The sequence below is a fragment of the Tachypleus tridentatus genome, chromosome 4 (assembly GCF_004210375.1).
Source record: "Tachypleus tridentatus isolate NWPU-2018 chromosome 4, ASM421037v1, whole genome shotgun sequence".
NCBI lineage: Eukaryota > Metazoa > Arthropoda > Merostomata > Xiphosura > Limulidae > Tachypleus > Tachypleus tridentatus.
The window spans coordinates 64,990,740-65,012,183 of record NC_134828.1 but is presented as its reverse complement, the minus strand read 5'-3'; the positions used below and the strand labels follow the sequence as shown (position 1 = coordinate 65,012,183).

General features: G+C 35.6%; 2 protein-coding genes across 3 annotated transcripts; one reads left to right on the top strand and one right to left on the bottom strand.

Annotated features, from left to right (window-relative positions):
* Positions 1-2,949: 2,949 nt before the first annotated feature.
* Positions 2,950-8,531, bottom strand: LOC143249310 (C-reactive protein 1.1-like). 2 transcript variants are annotated; one of them, XR_013027713.1, is made up of 2 exons: positions 8,203-8,531; positions 2,950-3,288 (listed from the first exon to the last, which is right to left on the bottom strand). XR_013027713.1 is itself a non-coding variant. In XM_076498927.1 (2 exons), the coding sequence occupies exon 1, from the start codon at positions 4,853-4,855 to the stop codon at positions 4,127-4,129; it is 729 nt and encodes a 242-aa protein (XP_076355042.1). In that variant the 5' UTR covers positions 4,856-5,091; the 3' UTR covers positions 2,950-3,288; positions 3,577-4,126. The 2 variants fall into 2 exon arrangements, 1 of the variants encoding a protein (XP_076355042.1); XM_076498927.1 differs by lacking the exon at positions 8,203-8,531 and adding an exon at positions 3,577-5,091.
* Positions 8,532-8,680: 149 nt separating this feature from the next.
* Positions 8,681-14,964, top strand: LOC143249309 (uncharacterized). Its single transcript, XM_076498926.1, has 2 exons — positions 8,681-8,817; positions 12,942-14,964. Exon 2 carries the CDS (start codon positions 12,952-12,954, stop codon positions 13,696-13,698), a length of 747 nt encoding a protein of 248 aa, XP_076355041.1. The 5' UTR covers positions 8,681-8,817; positions 12,942-12,951; the 3' UTR covers positions 13,699-14,964.
* Positions 14,965-21,444: the final 6,480 nt, after the last annotated feature.

Here is a 21,444-nt window from a genome sequence, read left to right as displayed (position 1 = left end):
TTGACTTGCTTCTTTCCGTACTTCACTCAAGCTAGTCTTTAAGGCACGTCATCAAATAACGCAAGGACAACGTTACGTCACTGGCCTTGATTGTTTTCTCTCCGCTATCTAGATCCGATCGCACTCCTACGTTCTCTGAAACCACTTCACTACTTCAATCTTCAGTATCAATCGAGTAATACAAAAACAAGCCAGACGAAAAATTAAATACAAATTCCTGACGTTCACATCAAAATTCCATCGCGAGCAGGGCGAAGGGGGATATCAGTATGCCTGAACACCCCAATTGGAAAGTTTACATTCCTGTAAAACTAAATTACTACTAGGGGATTTTTGTTTTTTTGTTGTTTCTTTTTGTATTAGACAACTGACCTTTATAAGACTGTATTGACAATATTGTATACGTTCTATTAAACGACTGATCTTTACATGACTGTATTAAGAAGGTTGTATTTAAAAGACCACCGCCAGTGGCATTGCGGAATATCTGGGGACTTGTACTACTAGAAACAGTGTTTTGATACTCGTGGTGGACAGAACACAAAAAGTTCTTTGTGTAGCTTTATGTTTCATACTAAACAACAACTTTATAAGGCTGTTGTGAGAATATTATATACATACTATTAGATAACGGTCTTGATAGAACTGTAGTGAGAATACTGTGTACATAATATTAAACACATTGTCTTAACTGCTCACTGGTCTAATAGAGTAGCACCTAATGCATACAAACTTTATTAGTGCCTAATGGCCAGATGGACTCTCTTTGCTTCGTAGTATCTTACTAAATTTTATTTGTTTTCAGAGTTCTTCCTTTGGCCATAAACATTTAAAATTTATTCAAGAAATATACTAGAAAAAGCCTTATTTAGACACTTGAATACTTAGTTCTAATCTGAACCACCTTAAAACAATGAGAAACACACCAATTTTTTTTACTATCCCAATAACCGTTATAATGTACACAAAGGACATTTGTCAAATATAATACATCACTTAAAAACCGATGAATTAAAACTGAATTCCCTCTCATTAAAATCTATTCCGGTTAAGCGACTGCTCTGAAGGTTTACACTATAGTGTTCCGTGGATTATTTCAATACCAACGAAGTTTCTTCGGTGAAGAAATGACGTTCCTAAAATATTTTTTACTTTCATCTCGCAAGTTTATTTAGTAAGAAACACACTGAACTATAATAAATCTGTGAGATTTTTTTATAGCTGCTAAGTATCAATACACTGCAGCCTGTAATAGTACAGATGTGGTAAAGTTTATTCAGGCACATACCCTCGCCCGGTAAGTCTAAGAGTTGTGTTCCCGCGTTGGGAATAGCACAGATAACCCATTATGTAACTTTGCGGTTATTAACAAACAAACCTTATTCAATCGGCAGGCATCCATACCTTTGAATGAAGTAGATACTTGACCTTGAAAAGAAGAAAATCTCCTTCTCGCTTGCTCTCTCTGTATATATATGTGATATAAACCAGATACAATATATTAAAGTTTCAATTCAATACCATACCTCTGTTATCACATCTTGTTGTCGTCATTAAGATGTAAAGGGTAATAAAGACAGCAAGAAGACCTGGTATTGAATTTAGATTTTATCATACTGTTTGTGGTTTATACTAAGTATGTTTTTTTTCTTTATATTACTGATTTTAATAGCCTAGGAATAATTAGTGTAATATATAATATTTGGTATATTAATCTATTTATGTCTTTTATATACTATGTTTGTGTGTGTGTAACCAGCTTAAATCATGATGGCCCAGCGCGTTAAGGCGTGCGCTTCGTAATCTCAGGGTCGCGGGTTCGCGCCCGAGTCGCGCCAAACATGCTCGCCCTCTCAGCCGTGGGGACGTTATAATGTGACGGTTAATCCCACTTTTCGTTGGTAAAAGAGTAGCCCAAGAGTGGGTGGTGATGACTAGCTACCTTCCCTCTAGTCTTACACTGCTAAATTAGGGACGGCTAGCACAGATAGCCCTCGAGTAGCTTTGTGCGAAATTCCAAAACAAACAAACTTAAATCATGATAATTAATCTCAAATTTTGTATGTAATTTCTGTTCTTGTGTGTTTTTAGACGAGCGTGCAGCAGATCAGAGGGCTTGTTTTTAATATTTCACAAGTTAAAGTCCAGATCGTGTAGTCGAATACAACTGGCCAGTTAGGAATTACCACATCTGCTATTTATGAGACGTACAGAACAAAACAAAGAAAAAACGCTCACGTGCTCTTTGAATCGTATTGCCTTTCATCTTGTTACCATCCATATCTCTGTTTTTATTTGTCAGCAGGCAATTTGATTAACGAATATATTTATTTAATTCGAAATGTTGTGCAAGAAAGTAGTGTTATAAACAGTAAAACTCAAGTTTCGGTCGATTTTGAATTTGTAATATATACATGTCTACTGCTTGTGCTCAAAAAGGAAAACGTACTATTACGAACAAACAGCACGTCTGTTTTGAATATTTCTGAGTTTTATCAGCTCAATTAACTTGATTAATTTTCAGTTCAAGCTATTAGGTATGCTTTCAGCCTGACATAATTGCTTTATTAGTACCAAACATGCTCTGAAGCTTAACACTATTTGAACAAGTTTCTTATTTTTCGCCACGACGTGTATTGTGAATTTTCTTTGAAATTTCAGAGAGAGTGGATAAACATACAACATGATTTGCATGAAAACTACTAATTAAGGCTAAAATATTATTTAATAAATGAGAGTAGTTTGAAGGGTAAAAGTGAAAGGTATGAAAAGAGCTTACAGCGTAGTTGCATAGCGGCGTAGTTTTGTTGCATGTAGAATCAAACTATGAATATATACATTAATGAAAAATGTGCTTAAACATTATAGTAATTGAAATTTGAGCTAGTTATAAAGCAAGTTTCTGACAGCGATACTTTTATAGAACTCGAATAAAAGTACATTAAAACATTTGTCACATGATACAGGTTTATTAAAGGTTGTGACCTGAACTTTGACTAATCCTTAATTTAATGCGAGGATGAAGGGAAATTTGTGTTGAATGTAACTACGAGGCTGAATGTTATTATAAAAACATTTCCTTGTAGGTAGTGGATATATAGCCAGGTGGATAAGGCACTCGACTCGTAATCTGAGGGTTGCGGGTTCGTATCTTCAAACATACTTGCCCTCCCAACCGTGAAGGCGCTATAATGTTACGGTCAATTCCACTCTTCGTTAGTGAAAGAGTAGCCCAAGAGTTGGCGGTGGGTGGTGATGACTAGCTGCCTTCCCTCTAGTCTTACAGTGCTAAATTAGGGACAGATAGCGCGAAATTAAAAAACAAAAGATCGTGGATAAAAGTTACACACATGAGTCTTATATTAACATACTTCCTTTATATGTGCTTACAAAATAAAATAATTTCTACCTGAAAAAACTTGCATACACGTACAAGATGAATTCTAAAACTAAGTATTTCGATTATAAGTAATAATAAAATACAAAAATAAACGTATTTCAAAAAAAAAGATTACGTACGATATAATAAAACAGAAATAAAAACATTATTAAATATAAGTTAGAAATAAAGCTCACAAAAACTTCTGTTCATGTAAATCTTTCCTTTTATATGCAAAAACGGCTCGTTTGGGCTGAGAAAACACTTTACATAGAAGAGCGAACAACGTTTCGACCTTCTTCGGTCATCGTCAGGTTCACAAAGAAAGAAGTAACTGACCGGAAGCTGACCACATGTTTGAAAGGGGTTGTGTAACTGTGTGTCGAAATGTAGAGGGCGGTATTAGATGTTTGAATATATATCTTTCCTTCGTTATTTCTATCGCTTGTATATGGTACGACGAACCTCCATGTCCAATCATTGTAAGCTACGTATAATTGCACTAGTAAAATTACATTGATAAACACAATACATAATGAATTCTATTGTAGAGATAAAGGAGTTTCTTCACAAGAAACAATGTACACCATTGAGTGGAGATTAAGTACAAATGACTATATTTCGCTTCTTAAACAAAATAAGGAAAATTAAAAGATATAGCACTACATCATAAAAAGTAAGCTTCCTTAATTACTAGCTTATAAAATATTTAACTATTTTTCAGTATTTAGACGCATCTGAATGACACTAATGAGTGCGTGTAAGACATAAGTGGGTTGGGTGAAAGGACACGCCATCGAAGGTCCTAAATGCAGAACTTGACCAGTCTATCAGGTTCCCATGTAATTCCGAATCGCCTTGTTTTGTACAAGAAGAAGAAGGAAGAATGGATATCTGATTCTCATCCAAAACCTCATCCCAAAGATGTAAATCTGTTAATTCTCCTTGTAGTGTTTCTGCGATCTTAAAACCCCCTCCTACCGAGTCCTGATCTGCACCCACGACAACCATCCCACCAGGCCTAACTTCTTTATTCTTGGACACAACAGCTGTGGTATTGGAACACCGTTTTCCGTTAAGGTAGAACCTCACCGCCCCACTGTTAGCTGACCATGTCCACGTTATATGTTGCCAGATGTCTTGAATAATTCCCGGGCATAGAAAACTAGCTTCGTTACCACTTCCACTGTGAACACGAAGCATCATATGAACTATACCCTTCTCAGACCTCATCCATGTAATTATTTCGTTATCATCGTCTGAACGAGCATACGAAAACACATTGTTAGAATAACCTTCAATCTGGTAAAACTTCACCCAATAGGCTAAGGTAAATTCTCGAACAGTAGGTAGAGTGCCTATTAGAGTAAGACGTGGAATATTAGAGTCCGGATGAAAAAAACGGACTTTTGTGTTCAACATCGGTGATACCACACAAACATAGGTAAGGAACAGCAGGTGAACAAAGGAAATCATGGTTTATCTTGTCTTTACAAATAAAACTGTCAATTGAGAATAGTAACAATGGCAACTTTAGGATAATAACAACGTTAACTGAAGGATACTAACAATATTAACCGAAACAGTCGTAATGCCAACTGAAGAATACTTCCATGTGGCTCATGGGGTTTTCATAAGCAGGAAGCTTTTGCTGTTTCAAGTACTGGAAAGAAAGAAACGTCTAATTACAGATGTTTCTCTTTTACTTAACTGTTACTAAGTGTTGTTTTTTTATTTCCTCCTTCCTTAGCTGTTGTTAAGTGTTTATTTCCTCATTTCTTTCTTCTTAGATAAACACAAGTTCATTATACAAATCACCGCTGGAACTCTTGACCTTAGATCCCAACACTTAGATACCAATCTTCGATTTATATATAAATACAAAGCTGCAGAACTGTGAGGTCAATTGCTTATGAAGTGGCCAGTTTTTTTCAAGTGTAATTTTAACCTTGTATTTCAACGTGTACACATAAACTTTCAAATGTATTGTATTTCAGTCTGTACAAACAGTATTTCAAATACATTGTGTTTCAGCCTGCTCACATAATCATTCAAATATATTGTATGTTATTTACGTAATATTTAAAATTCATTTTGATCGTATTTTGCAATTTGTACAAGTAATCTTTAAAATTTTCACTGGGTGATTCATGGCATAAATTAATTAAAGAAGAATTCCGGGATGTTCTCAAAACCACCTAAAGGATACTGACTGCCAATGACAATTGAAGAATAATGACAATGCCAACTGAACAGAATTAACAATGTCAAGTGAAAGATAGTAACGATGCCAATTGATCAGTATTAACACTATCAAATGAAGATAATGACAATGAAAACTCAATAATATTAACAATATCAAGTGAAGGACAGTAACAATGCCAATTGGATAGTTTTAACAGTATCAAATGAAGATAATGAAAATGCTAACTGGATGATATTAACAATGTCAATAAATGGTAGTCATGATGTCAACTGGAGGACACTGGAAATATTAATTGTAATAAAATAGCAATAGCAGTTGAAGAATAGTTACAATGTCAAATGAAGGAGAGTAACAATTCTGGAGCTGTTACAAAACATTTATTATATATAAGATCAAAGCTAGCAACTAAAGATTCATTTTAACAGTTTGATTTACTATATACAAGCTGAGGTACCCGTCCTTTGTCCGGGTTCTAAATGATTTTAAATGAAGTGGGGTGAATGCTATGATAAGTAAAACAAAAGTCCCAACTTTCACACAATATGCTAATAAAACATGTTATCACAGTACTCATTCTTCATTCAGTAAATGTTTTGTATAAGAATTAAGAGCACAAGAACATATTAAGAACATACTGTGTGATGATTGTTTGTTTGTTTTAATTTCGTGCAAAGCTACACGAAGGCTATCTGCGCTAGCCGTCCCTACTCTAACAGTGTAAGACTAGAGGGAAGGCAGCTAGTAATCACCATTCACTGCCAACTCTTGGGCTACTCTTTTACCAACAAATAGTGAGAATGACCCCCACGGCTGAAAGAGCAAACAAATTTGTTGTGACTGGGATTCGAACCCGCGAACCATAGATTATGAATCGAGCGCCTTAACCACGTGGTCATGCCGGACCTGTATGATGATTAGGGTGACTTTGTAGGAAGAGGTAGCGGCTAAAGTGATGGCGGTAGATGTGCTTCCGGTTAACCGCTTTCAACACCCAACTCTTAATGTCTTTCTACAGTGTTTCACGTGATCAATTAATCGATGGTTATTAGCCGCAGAAGAATCTTACGAGCCGAAGTTGATAGGTCACGGGTGAGAGATAGAAGTGGGTATAGCTTATAAACGGCTCCTCATATCAACCTTATGATGACTGTTGGAGTAGACACTTCAGATGAGTTTATTACAGCAATACTGGCGGCCATTTTTTCATTACATACGCCTTATTCCAAACCATCATCCCACAAAATTTGGTTGAAATTGGCCCAGCGACATAGCAATAGTTAGATAAGGAACAAATAGTAAGATTTTTCATCTTTATGTCTTACTATAATGGAACTCTTGCTTATATGATACTATAAAAACTTTTCTATTACGCGATGCGCAGCCCCCAACTTTGCGAATCTTTTATGCTGTGTATACGTAAATTTGCAATAGGGGTCTGATTTCCCCATTTTACCTCTGTTTTCCGTCATGGATAATTTTAGTTTTCTCCTTGCTCTGGGTGTAGGTATGACGTCAGGAATACGTCACACTCTGGTCTAAGGCACTGGCGCTGTCTATATAAAGTTGATACAACTGTTTGTTGTAGGGTTTATGTAATTACTTCGTATATATAATGCCAGTTTTATTACTTCCAGTTTGTTCATCAGTATAGTAGTCTGTGTGCGTGGTATATTGTGTTATCTATGAAGCTATGCATAGATATTTGTTGCAAATTAAATCAATGCTTCTACTCAAAATCTAAAGACTTATATGTGAAAATCAGAAACTATCGAAGAACGTTGTTATCTTTAGGAGCTATACATATAATTTCAAGATGTTGTTGTTGAATTAATCATGTAAGAAGGTCTCACTCTCCAAGGGTTCTTGACCTCAAACAGAAATATTTCAAATTGGACATAAGTTTGCGCTTTATATTTTGAATACAAAAACAGAAAAAAAAACCCTGAAAAATTATATCTAACAAACTTCTAAAAACATTTTAATTTCTTATATACGCAACTCAGAGGCTAGTATGAAGGTTTATGACGCTAAACTTGGAGGTTCGTCCCCTCAGCAGGCACAGTATAAATGGCATAATGTGCATTTTTGCACTTAAACAAATAAACATACAAACAAAACCTGTTTATATATATTACACTAATCATACCATTATTCATCTCTTCTATTATGTAGTTTATCGATGGCTCAGCGTTAAGGTTGAATGCTAATAATGTGGGTTCGATGCATGCGAAGGACACAATCCGTTCTCTGGTTTTTCGCTTAAAACAAAACAAACCTATTACATAGGGCATTACATTCTCGGGGCTTTTTAAACTTTAACTTCTAGTTCAAAAATTGTTTCTAGGTAAATAGATAGACTTATTATAGTACGTATGAATAAGTATAATAGTACATAATATATTACACGTATAATATATAAGTGTACATATTTGTGCCTATTTATAGCTATGATGACTAAGTGCCGTGAACATATACTTTTGTTAAACATAAAGAAGCGGTTAAAATTAATAAAGACGTTTTAATAAATTATAGTAAAATTAGTACAAAATTTAATCTCAGAGTAGCTATTTTTTTAAATAATCACGGGGGCATGCCCTCAAATCATCCTAGCACTTACATGTTTTTCACACTACTCACGAGTTGCCTGGCCAATCCAAAACTGTTTCCTTCACGCTTGAAGTTTATTCGCTCCAAACTTTGGTTTTGATGTAGAATTTTTCTATCCATAAAATCATATGCCATTTATTTTTAAGTGATTATCAAGGGAAACTGAAATCGATATTATAGTATATTATAACAATTAAAACTGTGTTAATCAGGTTATATTAAATAATAATGTTACACCCGCACAGCAGTATAAGATCATAAAAGTTAAGTGAACACTCTTTTACTGAATGTCAATTTCTATGTTTATGATTAATATACAAAAATATTTTAACAAAACACGACGTTTTTAAGTCACATGTAAAATGTTTGGCCTCCTGAATCCACAATTGTAATTAGTTCTTAAATCTGTTAAGAGATGACGGGCTTATCAGTACAGACCACAAACTTTGTTGCACTGTTTGGCTCGTGTTGACCGTGAAGGGACGCCAATGAGAACGATGACGTCAGTACTACTGGTTTTGGTTTTGTTCGTTATTTATTCGCATATAAAATTCTAATACATATAACATACAACTTTTTAAGAACATATGCTTCGTATGCATGCTTCGTTCGTCTAAGGTGTTCTGTAAGTACATTAATTTATAAAATATTTATTTAAGAAAACCGTAGTTCATTAATTTATGTCATTTATAACGGGCCAGGGCAAGGCAGGTGGTTAAGGCACTGAACTCATAATCTCGAGGGTCCCGGGTTGGAATCCCTGTCACACCAAACATGCTCGTCCTTTCAGTCGTGGGGACATTATTGTGTGACGGTCAATCCATTATTCGTTGTTAAAAGCATAGCCCAAGAGTTGACGGTGGGTGGTGATGACTAGTGGCCTTCCCTCTAGTCTTACACTGCTAAATTAGGGACGGCTAGCGCAGATAGTCCTCGAGTAGCTTTTCGCGAAATTCAAAAACGAACAAACTTAACATACGTACAAATCTTCAGTGAAACTTGTCTTCCTCGTTATATACATACATACATACATGTTGTTGTAGGGTATGATATTTATCTTTTTTTTTCTTGAGTTTAGTGTTTATTATACGGTGTTTTCTTGATTAGGGGAGAATAATCGTGCTAATTTTGAGCAGCTAAACCATTTTATTAATATTATGTTACATTATATACAATATTATAAAATGCGAGCATCCTCCTCTTGTGTCGTATGCACATTGTTATCAGTAGTTTAAATTTAATATAATAGTGACTAATACATAACTGTATCTGAATTAGATGGTGGTGTGTGCGTTGTATGCATATAAATTATCTTTTACGTTTTTTTCGTACTATGAATATATCTAATATTGTTTGTCTGAAGTTTAAACTTTTAATTCTATTCGGTTCATAATTAAAGTATGTAATTAACTTAAGCATAACGTTATATGTGTACGTATGAAAAAGCGTAACTGAGAGAGTATCAAATTTAAAGATTTAATTGTAATAAGGACAGTGTTGGTAATGCCTCAGTTCTTTACTGTAATATTAATGTGTTACCACATTTCTCTAGTGTTAGTTGTTAGATAAATTCAAACTAATCTACTATATTTAAATAACGTTCTGTGGAAGATGGTACAAATATCGAGTGGGCTTCACACTCCTTCACTAATAAAATAAAGTAGATCTTTATATTGTTAGATTTAGATTTAATTTAACATAATTGCAAACCATGGTCTATGAACAGGTTTCAGTCTTTTTTTCTTGCGTCAACCTCCAACGCTAATAACAAGTATTCAACCCTTTTCTGTAAAATGGACACTCCGGCTGCATTATTCAAATTTGTTGCGTTTTTTTTTTTCGTTTGACTTTGTCTCTCTATCCAAAAGTTTGGAATTTTACTGAAATATTGTGAAGTGTTTTTACAGTATTATTACTTTAAAAATCAAAAAGACTATTTCATGAGTGTCGTTTCATAAACGGTTTGGAGCTTTTTTTAAAACAATATTTAGATATTGATCGCTAGATGGCAATCATTAAGACTGTGTGGAAATCTTTTGATTTGTTTTTGTTTAACTTCGCACAAAGCTACTCGAGGGCTATCTGTGCTAGCCGTCCCTAATTTAGCAGTGTAAGACTAGAGGGAAGGCAGTTAGTCATCACCACCCACCGCCAACTCTTGGGCTACTCTTTTACCAACGAATAGTGGGATTGAACGTCATATTATAACGCCCCCACGGCTGAAAGGGCGAGCATGTTTGGCGCGACGGGGATGCTAACCCGCGACCCTCAGATTACGAGTCGCACACCTTAAGAAGCTTGGCCATGCCGGGCCAAATTTTTTTGAAATAACACAAGTTCGAGTCAACGTTTTGGAACTTTTGAAAGCTAAATGGGTGTTTTATAGTTTATGTAGTGAACTTTTTATAAAATTTCTATGTTGAATGAAGATTTAATCGCGACTTAAACGTTGTGAAGTCACACTGTTTATGTTTGTTGAGTGATTGTACATTACTTTGTTTTATTATTATTACCTGTATTGTTTTCTAGCATCTATTTCGATGTAAAGATAACTTTATTATATTTTTTCCTTTATGTTTGATCATTGAATCGCATTTCAGTAATTCTAAATATTATCTTTAAAAGTTTCATTTATGTACTAAAACCGTATAGGATTATTTCCTTTGATTTATTTTGTTTTGTCTTTAATTTCGCGCAAAACTACACGAAGAATACAGTGCTAGCCGTTTCTGATTTAGCAGTGTAAGACCAGGGGGAAGGTAGCTAGTAATCACCACCCACCGTCAACTCTTTACCAACGAATAATGGAATTAGCTGAAATATTATAACGCTCCCACAGCTGAAAGGGCTAGTTTTCCCTTGAAATATGTTTTAATGTTTATCCAGATTCAGTATAGTAGGTATTACTTTTTTATTTTATTTAGAATAGCACAAAAACGTTTGTTTGTAATTATGATTTCAGATCTCTTTAGTAAGATTTATAATGGTTATTTCTATATCATTTTATTCGACGTAGACCGACTTATCCAGGTGATCAGGGCACTCGACTCGTAATCTGAGGATCGCGAATCCGGTTTGCATCAAACATGCTCGCCTCAATCCCACTATTTGTTGGTAAAAGAGTAGCCCAAGAGTTGGCGGTGGGTGGTGATGACTAGCTGTCTTCCCTCTAGTCTTACACTGCTAAATTAGGGACAGCTAGCACAGATAGCCCTCATGTAACTTTGCGAGCGAAATTCAGAAAGTAACAAACAAATTATTCGACGTATCCATCTCAGAAGTCGAAATTGATTAATTTTCCCTATGTTTATATTGCTCATCTCTTTGTTTTTCGAAAGTCTCGCAGCTGATTGTCTTACTGTAGTGTAGGGTTACTGTACTTAAATGTTCATACTAAAAGTTTCAGTAGCTCAGCGGTAAATCTGAAGGTTTATAACGCTAAAACCGGGTTTATATCTGCTGTGGGAGCAGTATAGATAGCCCGTGTGTAGCTTTGTGCTCAACAAAAAACGAACAAGCAAACAAATTAAATGTAATTTCGATCTCTGAAATTGCCTTACAGTGGCTCAACAGTAAATAGCCTATGGGGTTATAACGTTAAAATTCTAGTTATGGTTTCACCTGTTTTGGACATAGCTCTGCTCTACAACAAATAAATAAACAATTTTTTTAAAAATCAATTCCTCGTATTGGTGACGTACGTTCGCAGACGTAGATTCTACTTTAAAGTGAGAGAAAGTCAACAAGTTTTTGATGAAAATGATAACAATAAAATAACCAAAACAAAAGTTATCTATTTATTTCGCTTTCAAGGCGCCTCCTAAAGATAACAAATGACGGGTTACAGATTTATTGACAACCAACATGATTCAAGCTTTCTAAAGGTAACTGTAGAATACTTTTTCATACAAAGCCTATTTTTTTAAAACTGTCCAACATCTGAAGAAAATTACGATCCATTAGACAGAAGGTTGAGGAGCTGTGACTTTGTTGGTTAAAAGAGGTCCCAATAACACATGGGCTTCTCACAAGAATACCATCAATAATGCAGTTCATCCCGTTACTTACTGGTGGGTTCCTCTTTGTATAGAGAGAATGAGTGAAGGATATGCTAACGGTTAAATATCTGTTAGAACGAGAACATTTGTACTACTGAACAGAAATACTTTCTGTTTACTTGGTAGGCATTTAGGTTAAATTATCTGTCGTTCACCTTCAGGGAACGAAAATGAACCAGCGGCGGTCAGAAACCTCTGTTTCTCTTTACCCAACACGCAGCTTATAGATAAATGGCACGAGGCTTTTCGAGATGTTATGAGAGGGCCGGGGGTTAGTAATGATATTTATTACCTTGAGTGGCATTTCGATGAAAGCTGCGGAGAGGTCTCGGAAGGCTTGGAGGAGATCTTCGATGTCTGGACCTTTCCGGCCTTCTTCACAGTCTTTTTCACATGTTGAAAAGTAAACTTTGTCTGTTTTTCTCTCTCTGTCTATTATTCTCTAAAAAAGAGTCCTGTTCGCTAATCACAAATACGTCGTAGTTTCACCATGTACTTTATTAGATGTAAATATACGAGTAATTGATACACAGGATGAAATGTGTATTAAATATGAAATAACTGAAATATTTTATTATAATTATCAAAGCCTCTTCAGTAATAATTATCCACTTTGGAACCTAAAGTTAATCGGAAGAATAAATTAGCAATATCAAAGCCTCATTTGTTGTTTTAGTCTTCTTTTTTGCAGCGTAATTAAAATGGATTTATCAAATACCTCGTCGTCTGTTGACAAGAGTGCAACTGGTTTCATACCTAAGGAAGGTTTCTCTAAGAAGGCAGAGGACGAGCGGTGTGTTAGACAGAAAATTTGGAAAAGTAGTATTGCAGTTGTATCACAGTACTTTTGCGAAGACTGCCAAAAACAATTTTCTAATTACATTTCCTACTTACAACACTTTAAAAGTCAAACTCACTACAAACGCCTGAGAAAACTCCGCGATTTTGAGGAGATTTATCCACATCTGATTGCTCAGAGCGGATTAACCCCCAAAATAGAAAATCTCAAAGAGAACGTTACACAAATGGAACAAGTAGCCGTTCAGGATATCAGTAGTGTTAACCTAACAGATGAATTATGTGCAGAACGAAGAACAGACCCCAAATTGGAAGACGTGGGCCAGGGTGATTACATTAAGTTAAATGAACCATCTGAACTGTTTGTGGGAAACTCATCAAACCACACAGAAGACAAGCTTGAAGTTATCTGTGCAGGGTCGCATGTACATACTGTCGGGTCTTATACGGGTGAGACTGGGGAGTTTGAAGATGTTTCTCTGAATATCGAAACATCAGAGCAGTTAGACGACCATTTGAGCTACAGTACGGATTCGTCATCAATAGAAGTTTTATACAAAGACGATCTGTCGTTGAACGACCAAGACGATAATAAAGAAAAAGAATGGTTTTTCCTGAAATGGTTTTACACTCAGGAGGACAATCATTGAGTACAAAATAATAAAATTCTTGATCGTGTTCAGTTTTATGAGTTAAATTCTGTCTTAAAATTTAATATGAAGCCAATCTGTTTACGTGCGTTTATAATATATATATATATATGGCATATATTTGCAACTTTGCAGTGTAACCTGAAACATGGATTCACAAATTGTATTACTGATAATTTCTGCGTACGATTGGCTTAAGTTAAATTTTTATTGCTCCTGTAATACACATGCACACGTATATACTGTGACATAGCTAAAATCTTTAAAACATTTATTTACATTTGGTATACCTAAGCTACAAAATAGTGTTAAACCGACTGTAAAATGTTACAGTTAGCACACAATTCTCTATAATTGCTTTATTTTTTTACTATCTGGATAAATATGCAAGAGATATATATAGTCAGGGCATCACATCTTTAAAAAATCATTAGCACATAAAAATCGAGCTGGTAAAGAGCAGATGATGGAACATGAGTCATTTGTTTCTATTTGAATAAACAAGTGAAGTGAAGGCTGAGGCTCGTGATATTCAAATTTCATATTTTAATTGCTGAGTTATTTAATTCCCACTGGACGTGAACGTATAAAACAATCCTTCTGTTTTACCAAGGATAGTGAACTCTACCAATTATGATGTTGATTGATACGAAATGTTTCGTGGAAACACAACTTTTCTGGTTTTCTAACTTGCTTAGGCTTATATGCTTAAGCGTTCCTATTTAAGCATTTTAACTGAAATTTAATATTGTAGAAACTCTCATTGTAGTATTACAGTAACTTTTAGGGACAGTGAGTAATTGTTTTTGTCAGTTGACCTTGGTTTTGCACTTTTGTCCATGAATGTTAAACTCATCATTCTGGGTTCTAATACAATTTATGAAATATTAAAGCCTTAGAAAAAAAGTCTGTAATCATTCTTCAATTCAAAGAAGACATTTTGGCTTATGTAAACAACGTTTAAAACAAGATACATTATTTTTATTGTTTTTGTGAAAGATATTCTTAAACCACAACTTACACTAGATGTCCAAGTTAGAAAAATGTAAAGTGTATTAAGATGTTTCTGGGAGCCTATTTTATTGAATTTTATAAGTCTGATAAGTTAATATTCCATTGAATTAGATGATTGTTGTAACAGATTTCAATTACATGGCACAGCGGAGTTTTGTGTTGCATTTCTATGTCTGAGAACACACATTCAAATATGTCTATGTATACAAGTTAAAATGTAAGTTATAGTAAAGTGTGTTTATAGCCTTCTCATGAAGTGAATATAGCCCTCTTTTTTTGTAAAAATCAAACAACGCATGTATTCTCAGAAAAAGCTCTCAGAATTTTCAAATGCTCCAATATTAAGGAGCTTACATACCTTACTAATCCTCTCACAAAGTTTTAGTGTAAGACTAAAATTATTTTACGAAGTAAATAGACTACGTTCAGTAAGTGTTCACGAATAAAAGTACATGCAATAAATCTTTTTGCATAAAACTTAATCTCTTGTAATTCGAGATGCAGTTGAATAGTTTTATCTAAGAAATCAAAGCTTCGAATGCGCAGTTCCGTTTAACGCGCTTTTGGAATTTTATAAAACTCGGGACTTGAAAAAAAACGATGTTTGACCTTTAAAAACTTTATTTTCGACTAGTTTCGTTTACGAAGCAGTTATTATTTACTTATATCTAACTGCTTCGAGCTATTAAGTAAAGCTTGCTTCAGCTTTATACTATGATACCTGGAGCATTTTTTCCGCAAAAATATCCATCTGTGTTTTCTCACAGGTGTGACAGTTGAGCTACAAATAATAAGAAAGGACACGTAGACGAGGAACCAGCTTTTAATTTGAAAGCATGAATGGTGAATACTTTATTGAACAATAGGTTCTTGCTTGTATAGGTGTCTCCTCTCTGCCTTGAAACTTAAGCTAACATATAAAATCAAAAAAATTACAAACAGAGAGCTTCCCCAAGTTTGGTGTAACACAATAAATTAACTGTCGGTTCAATAGACACAGCAGCAACTGTCGCTTTGGAAGTAGGCTCCATTGGTGTTTTTGGTTATCAACATAGTGAAAGTAGCAGAAAAAGAGGTCATATCAGAGCTGAGTTAAAGAACTCAAAAGAAAGCTTCACTGATTTCAGTAGTAGAAAGCTTCTACTAGAGTGCTGAATCATATGGTCCCATCTGGCTGCACACGTACCGTATCTGTTGTTTCTTTCGACCAATCATACCTGAACAGGAGCTTTCTGTGCTGCTCCGAAGTATGGTATTTCTTATTCCTTTTTACGATTTGAGGTTATCCCTTTTAAGTCGGCGTGTTACACTACAGTGGCAGTGAGCTGGTAATCTAGACATCGTTTGGCTCATCTGAATTTATTTTCTATGGCTTTTTATCGTCTGATGATAGTGGAGCAATCATTTGCAAACAAGATTGTAGTAACTTGAAACACTTTGGAGTTTGAATGGCTAGACCCACAGTTGTTGCTTCCAGGGTCTATATATTTCATGTAATTTGTCAGTAATGAATATTCACCCATTGGATCCAAGGGCAAGCAAACAGGTCCAGTCCTAGGCATGGAATTGCTGGAAGCTCCCATAATTTCACTAAAGTCAACAAAACACTCAGCAGTGATTTCTTCTATGTCAGGGACGACTAGCGCACATAACCTTCGTGTAGATTTGCAAGAAATTCAAAAACGAACAAAAAAAAGGAGATCGTGGATAAAGGCTACACATGAGTCATATTAACATACTTCCTATGGCACGACGAACCACCACGATCAATCATTTTAAGCTACGTATAACTATGCTAGTAAAGATAGTGGCAATGCCAAGTGAACAATATTAACAATGTCAAGTGAAGGATAGTAACAATACAAACTGAACAGTACCAACAGTATTAAAAGAAGATAATGAAAATACTAACTAGACGATATTAACAATGTCAGTAAAGGATAATCATAATGTTAACTAGAAGATACTAGAAATATTAACTGTACAAAAGTAACAATACCAATTGAAGAATAGTAACAATATCAGATGAAGGAGAGTAACAATTCTAGAGAATTTACAAAACATTTATCATATATATATATAAGATCAAAGCTAGCAACTAAAGATTCATTTTAACAGTTTTTTTTTTTTTTTAATTTCACGCAAAACTGCTTTCTGCGCTAGCCGTCCCTAATCAAGCAGTATAATTTTAGAGGGAAGGCAGCTAGTAGTCACCATCCATTGCCAACTCTTGGGCTACTCTTTTTACTAACAAATAATGAGATTGACCGTAAATTATAACGCCCCCACGGCTGAATGAGCGAACATAACTGTTGTGACTGGGATTCGAACCCTCGAACATCAGATTACGAGTCGAACGCCTTAACCACGTGGTCATGCCGGCCCTGTGTGATGATTAGGGTGACTTTGTAGGAAGAGGTAGTGGCTAAAGTGGTAGCGGTAGATGTGCTTCCAGTTAACCGCTTTCAACACCAACTCTTAATGTCTTTCTACAGTGTTTCACGTGATTAATTAATCGATGGTCATTAGCCGCGGAAGAGTCTTACGAGTCGAAGTTGTTAGGTCACGGGTCAAAGTAGGAAGCGGGCATAGCTCATAAACGGTTCTTCATATTAATCTTATGATGACTTTTGAAGAAGAAACTCCGCAATACTGGCGATCATTTTTTCATTACATTCATCCAGCGCACTCTCTGAGACAGATAAGACGTTTGTGTGTTCTCCCCCTCACTTTATGTATATTATAAAAAATTAATGATTATATAAGAACGTGGTACCATCTATATATATATATACATATGTGTGTGTGTGTGTGTGTAGGTAGTTAACGTTAACTAGGAAGCCTAGAAAGGTATCTGCACAAGAGAATATTAAAAACATCACTGGCTGGTTCAAAAATGAAGAAAAGAGGTTAACATTTTATATTCAGTAGGTGAAGTAAAAGTAATGTTTTCAAGAATGTGGGCTAAACTAGTGCTATCTCTGATACAAAAATAAACTTCGTCCTGCAATTACCATCAGGACAAAATGAAAATCAACTACAATATAAAACATGGGTTTAAACTCCTTCTCTCTAGACTGTGTGTGGTCAGTGCTCGCATATATGCAAGATAACATTATCCCTACTATTTGTTAATTCAGGTATCCTTGATTTATGAATTCGACCATAACCTCAGCTGTCTCTGAAGTTAATGGGTCCTGACTGATGGTCTGCAGCTGTCCTGGACAAACTAATGCATTTCTTTCATTACAATCTGGTTGTTAGCTTACAGTGCGTGGGTAGGGTGTAGAAGAAATGGAGGGGTGGAAGTATCCACACTAGTGGCTGATATAGATAAAAAACTGGGTAGATACAAACCTGATTTCTCTGCTGGTGAGAATTCAGTATTACATTTCTATCTCCCATATCGACTTTTATCAGCAACAAACTTCACTAAAAATAATCAATAGAATAATAGTCAATAATGAGAGACTCATTGACATTTGGTTTGTTTTGAATTTCGCGTAAAGCTGCACGAGGGTTATCTGCGCTAGCCGTCCCTAATTTAGCAGTTTAAGATGAGAGGGAAGGCAGCTAGTCATCACCACCCACCGCCAACTATTGGGCTACTCTTTTACCAACGAATAGTGAGATTGACCGTCACATTATATCGCCCCTACGGCTGAAAAGGCGAGCATGTTTGGTGCGACAAGGATTTGAACCCACGACCCTCGGATTACGAGTCGAGTGCCTTAACCACCTGGCCATGCCGGGTCTCTCATGGAGGTATCATATCCTGCCCCTTGAATCACAGCCTACATTTTTATGTAGAATTGAGCTTGTACTGATTTATATTTAGAATATATACAAAAAAATAATTCATTTCATGTTAAACAATACATATGAATGGCTTTGGTGTAATGTATCATACAGGTGCGTGACGCCTCGTACACATAATCACAAATGCATATTTCCATATACATCCAAGCATCAAACCTAAACATATAGCCACGTATGCTGGTAAACTCTGACAAACTACAACAAGCACATATCTGTTACCATATCAGCCAAGTGGGCTACTTCTTTAAGTTTTCTTCAGAAAGTTATGGTGTGATAACATGCTTTCATCCGTAAGAAATGAGACTGACCAAACGACCAGGCGGCTAGGTCATTTGACTCGTAATTTGAGGGTAGCGGGTTCGAATCTCTCCCCCACCAAACAATGCTCACATCCCGACAACGACTATTTTGTCAGCAAAATTAAATCATACACCCCCGAGCCTGGCATATCCAGGTAGTTAGGGCGCTCGACTCGTAATCTGAGGATTGCATTTCAGCCCTGAAAATGTTATAATGTGATAGTCAGTCCCATTATTTGTTTGTAAAAAGAGTAGCTAAAGAATTATCAGAGGTTGGTGACGACTAGTTTTCTTTTCTCTAGTCTTTCACTGATAAATTATGGATGACTAGTGCAGAAAATCCTCGTATAGTTTTGCGCGAAATTCAAACCAAAAATCCAACAGATTTTTAAGTTTATGAAAATGCTCCCGATCAAAATTTATTAGAACCATCGCTTAACCAAAATTCGTGCACATACATTAAACGTTTTCAATGTGTCACTATCTTCTAACATCAATACGCTTGTGAGGAACACAAACTTTGGAATAATATGGAAATGTTACACCCACAAAAGAGCTGTTGCTTTCTGAACGGCATCGAAATATGTTCAGGTAAACTGCCATTGCTCCAATAAGAATGACAATCTTTACTCAAAAAATTCACTTGCCAGAAGGAATATGAAATACAACACTTCTTTCAATTATCAGTATCGCAACCAGACATTTATCCTAACTATTACACAAATAGCAAATGCACAACGTAACACCATACACCATATTGCACATGTTTACTTGTGGGCTCGGCAGACAAAGAAACATAAGAAAACCAACAATGATTATAAATGAACAACTACTACTTCATTGGGTAATAATCTCCGCTTGGAATACCACACTGGTGCTCGAAAAGCAATGAGACTGCCACTTTCCTTCCAGATGTTGCTTTTTTGAACTAAATAACCATTCTAGCTTGCACAAGAAGTAGCTGTGGACAAATTACTATAATTCTACTGGGTAGCAATCTTCACTTGGAAGATCACATTGGTGCAAAAAAGACAAGAGGAGTGCAAGTTACCTTTCAGTCGTTGGTTTTGTTTGTTTCTTGATGAAGAGGTTTGTATTGACATTTTGGTTGGCCACTACAACCATGAAGTTGCTCCTTCCATTTGACTACTACGTTGAACCAAGCCCAAACTAAGTTTTCAACATTTTACCACCTCTCCCTACATCTGCTCGTTCCAGACAGTTCTCTATCTAGAAATATAGGATACAAAACCAAAACCTTCACTGGCTCTTCTTGCAACTATTGGCAAAAAGATTGGCCTTGTTTCCACAACAGTTTTGCATGATTTGATATCCTTTCTCTTAACAAATTAGAAGTCTACCTTCAAATGAACAGACCAAGCAGTTAATGTCCTGGGCTTCATGATATCAAAGTTTTGAAACAACTCACTTCTCATCTCAGAAGCAGATTTCTGTTTTGCACGTTATTCTATCATTGCTGGAAGGTAAAGCAATTGCCATTGGCTCTGTTTCTCTTCTCTCCGAACATTTTCTCACTTTGCAAGGAAAAAAAGGCATATTGTGTCACCTAATAGGGAGTACAATTTGCTGATATTGATTTCATCCACCCATAATATCTCTGTTCTCAGTGATGAGGCAGCTGGGTATATCTCATAATGAAGTGGTTACCCAGTCCACAATGTACCAATCTGAATAGTAACAAATTCTTGCTGAGTCGCCTGGCAGTAAACCAAAATGCAATGATAAAGTTCATTTACTCTTGGTGTCTCTTGTTCGTGAACCTTCAACATATAGATCCCGCTACTGGGGCTAAACCTCAGAATAAAAGTTCATAAGGACTTCTAGGTGCACAAAATGGCCTAAGTTCCTCTGCTTCTGAGTTGGTGACAGCAGAGAAATTATCGGTAGGAATCTTTGTAGCAATGGTAAAAATTCCTCATTCAGGATAAGGCTTCCTCCAAATCCAACCACACTATACCACTTGCCTCCTATCTCAATTTGTAATGCAGGTGGCAAGTGAGAATTCTTTCAACAAACCATACAACTTTTGAGATCATTTATTATCTCTACTCTTGCTCTCAAATGATAATTTCAAATCTTCCCATTGTTACTATACTCCCATTAGAAATACTGGTCGTGGCACCAAAATGTTTCACAGCTTCTTTATCTACTCTGTGGTATCTCAAGGATTTCCAGAAAGACATGGAAGTTTGAGCCCACAGAAGAAAGTAGTTCATGGATCTCGAATGTAACAGTTGGGCTACAAAATATAAGACATTGTCTGCATATTTATGCAAAAATATCAGTCTTGAATTTAAGTATTGACTGTTTACGGAAGAACAAACAACAAAATAGTAACACACATGGATGGCAAGTGATTTGTATGTTCATGTGTGCTTTAGCAATAAAAAGTTGTGTCACTAGCAAGAGAATGGGTCTTTGCTGGAGTGTAGTTTTTACTCCCTGTAACGTACACTAGCATAGAAAATTAAAAAATTACAAACATAGATTGTCCACAAATTAAAATGTAACACAAAAAGTTAACTTTATACTTAAGATTACTAAATAACAACAATAAAAACATGTAATTTTTGTAATTATAAGAGGAAACTAT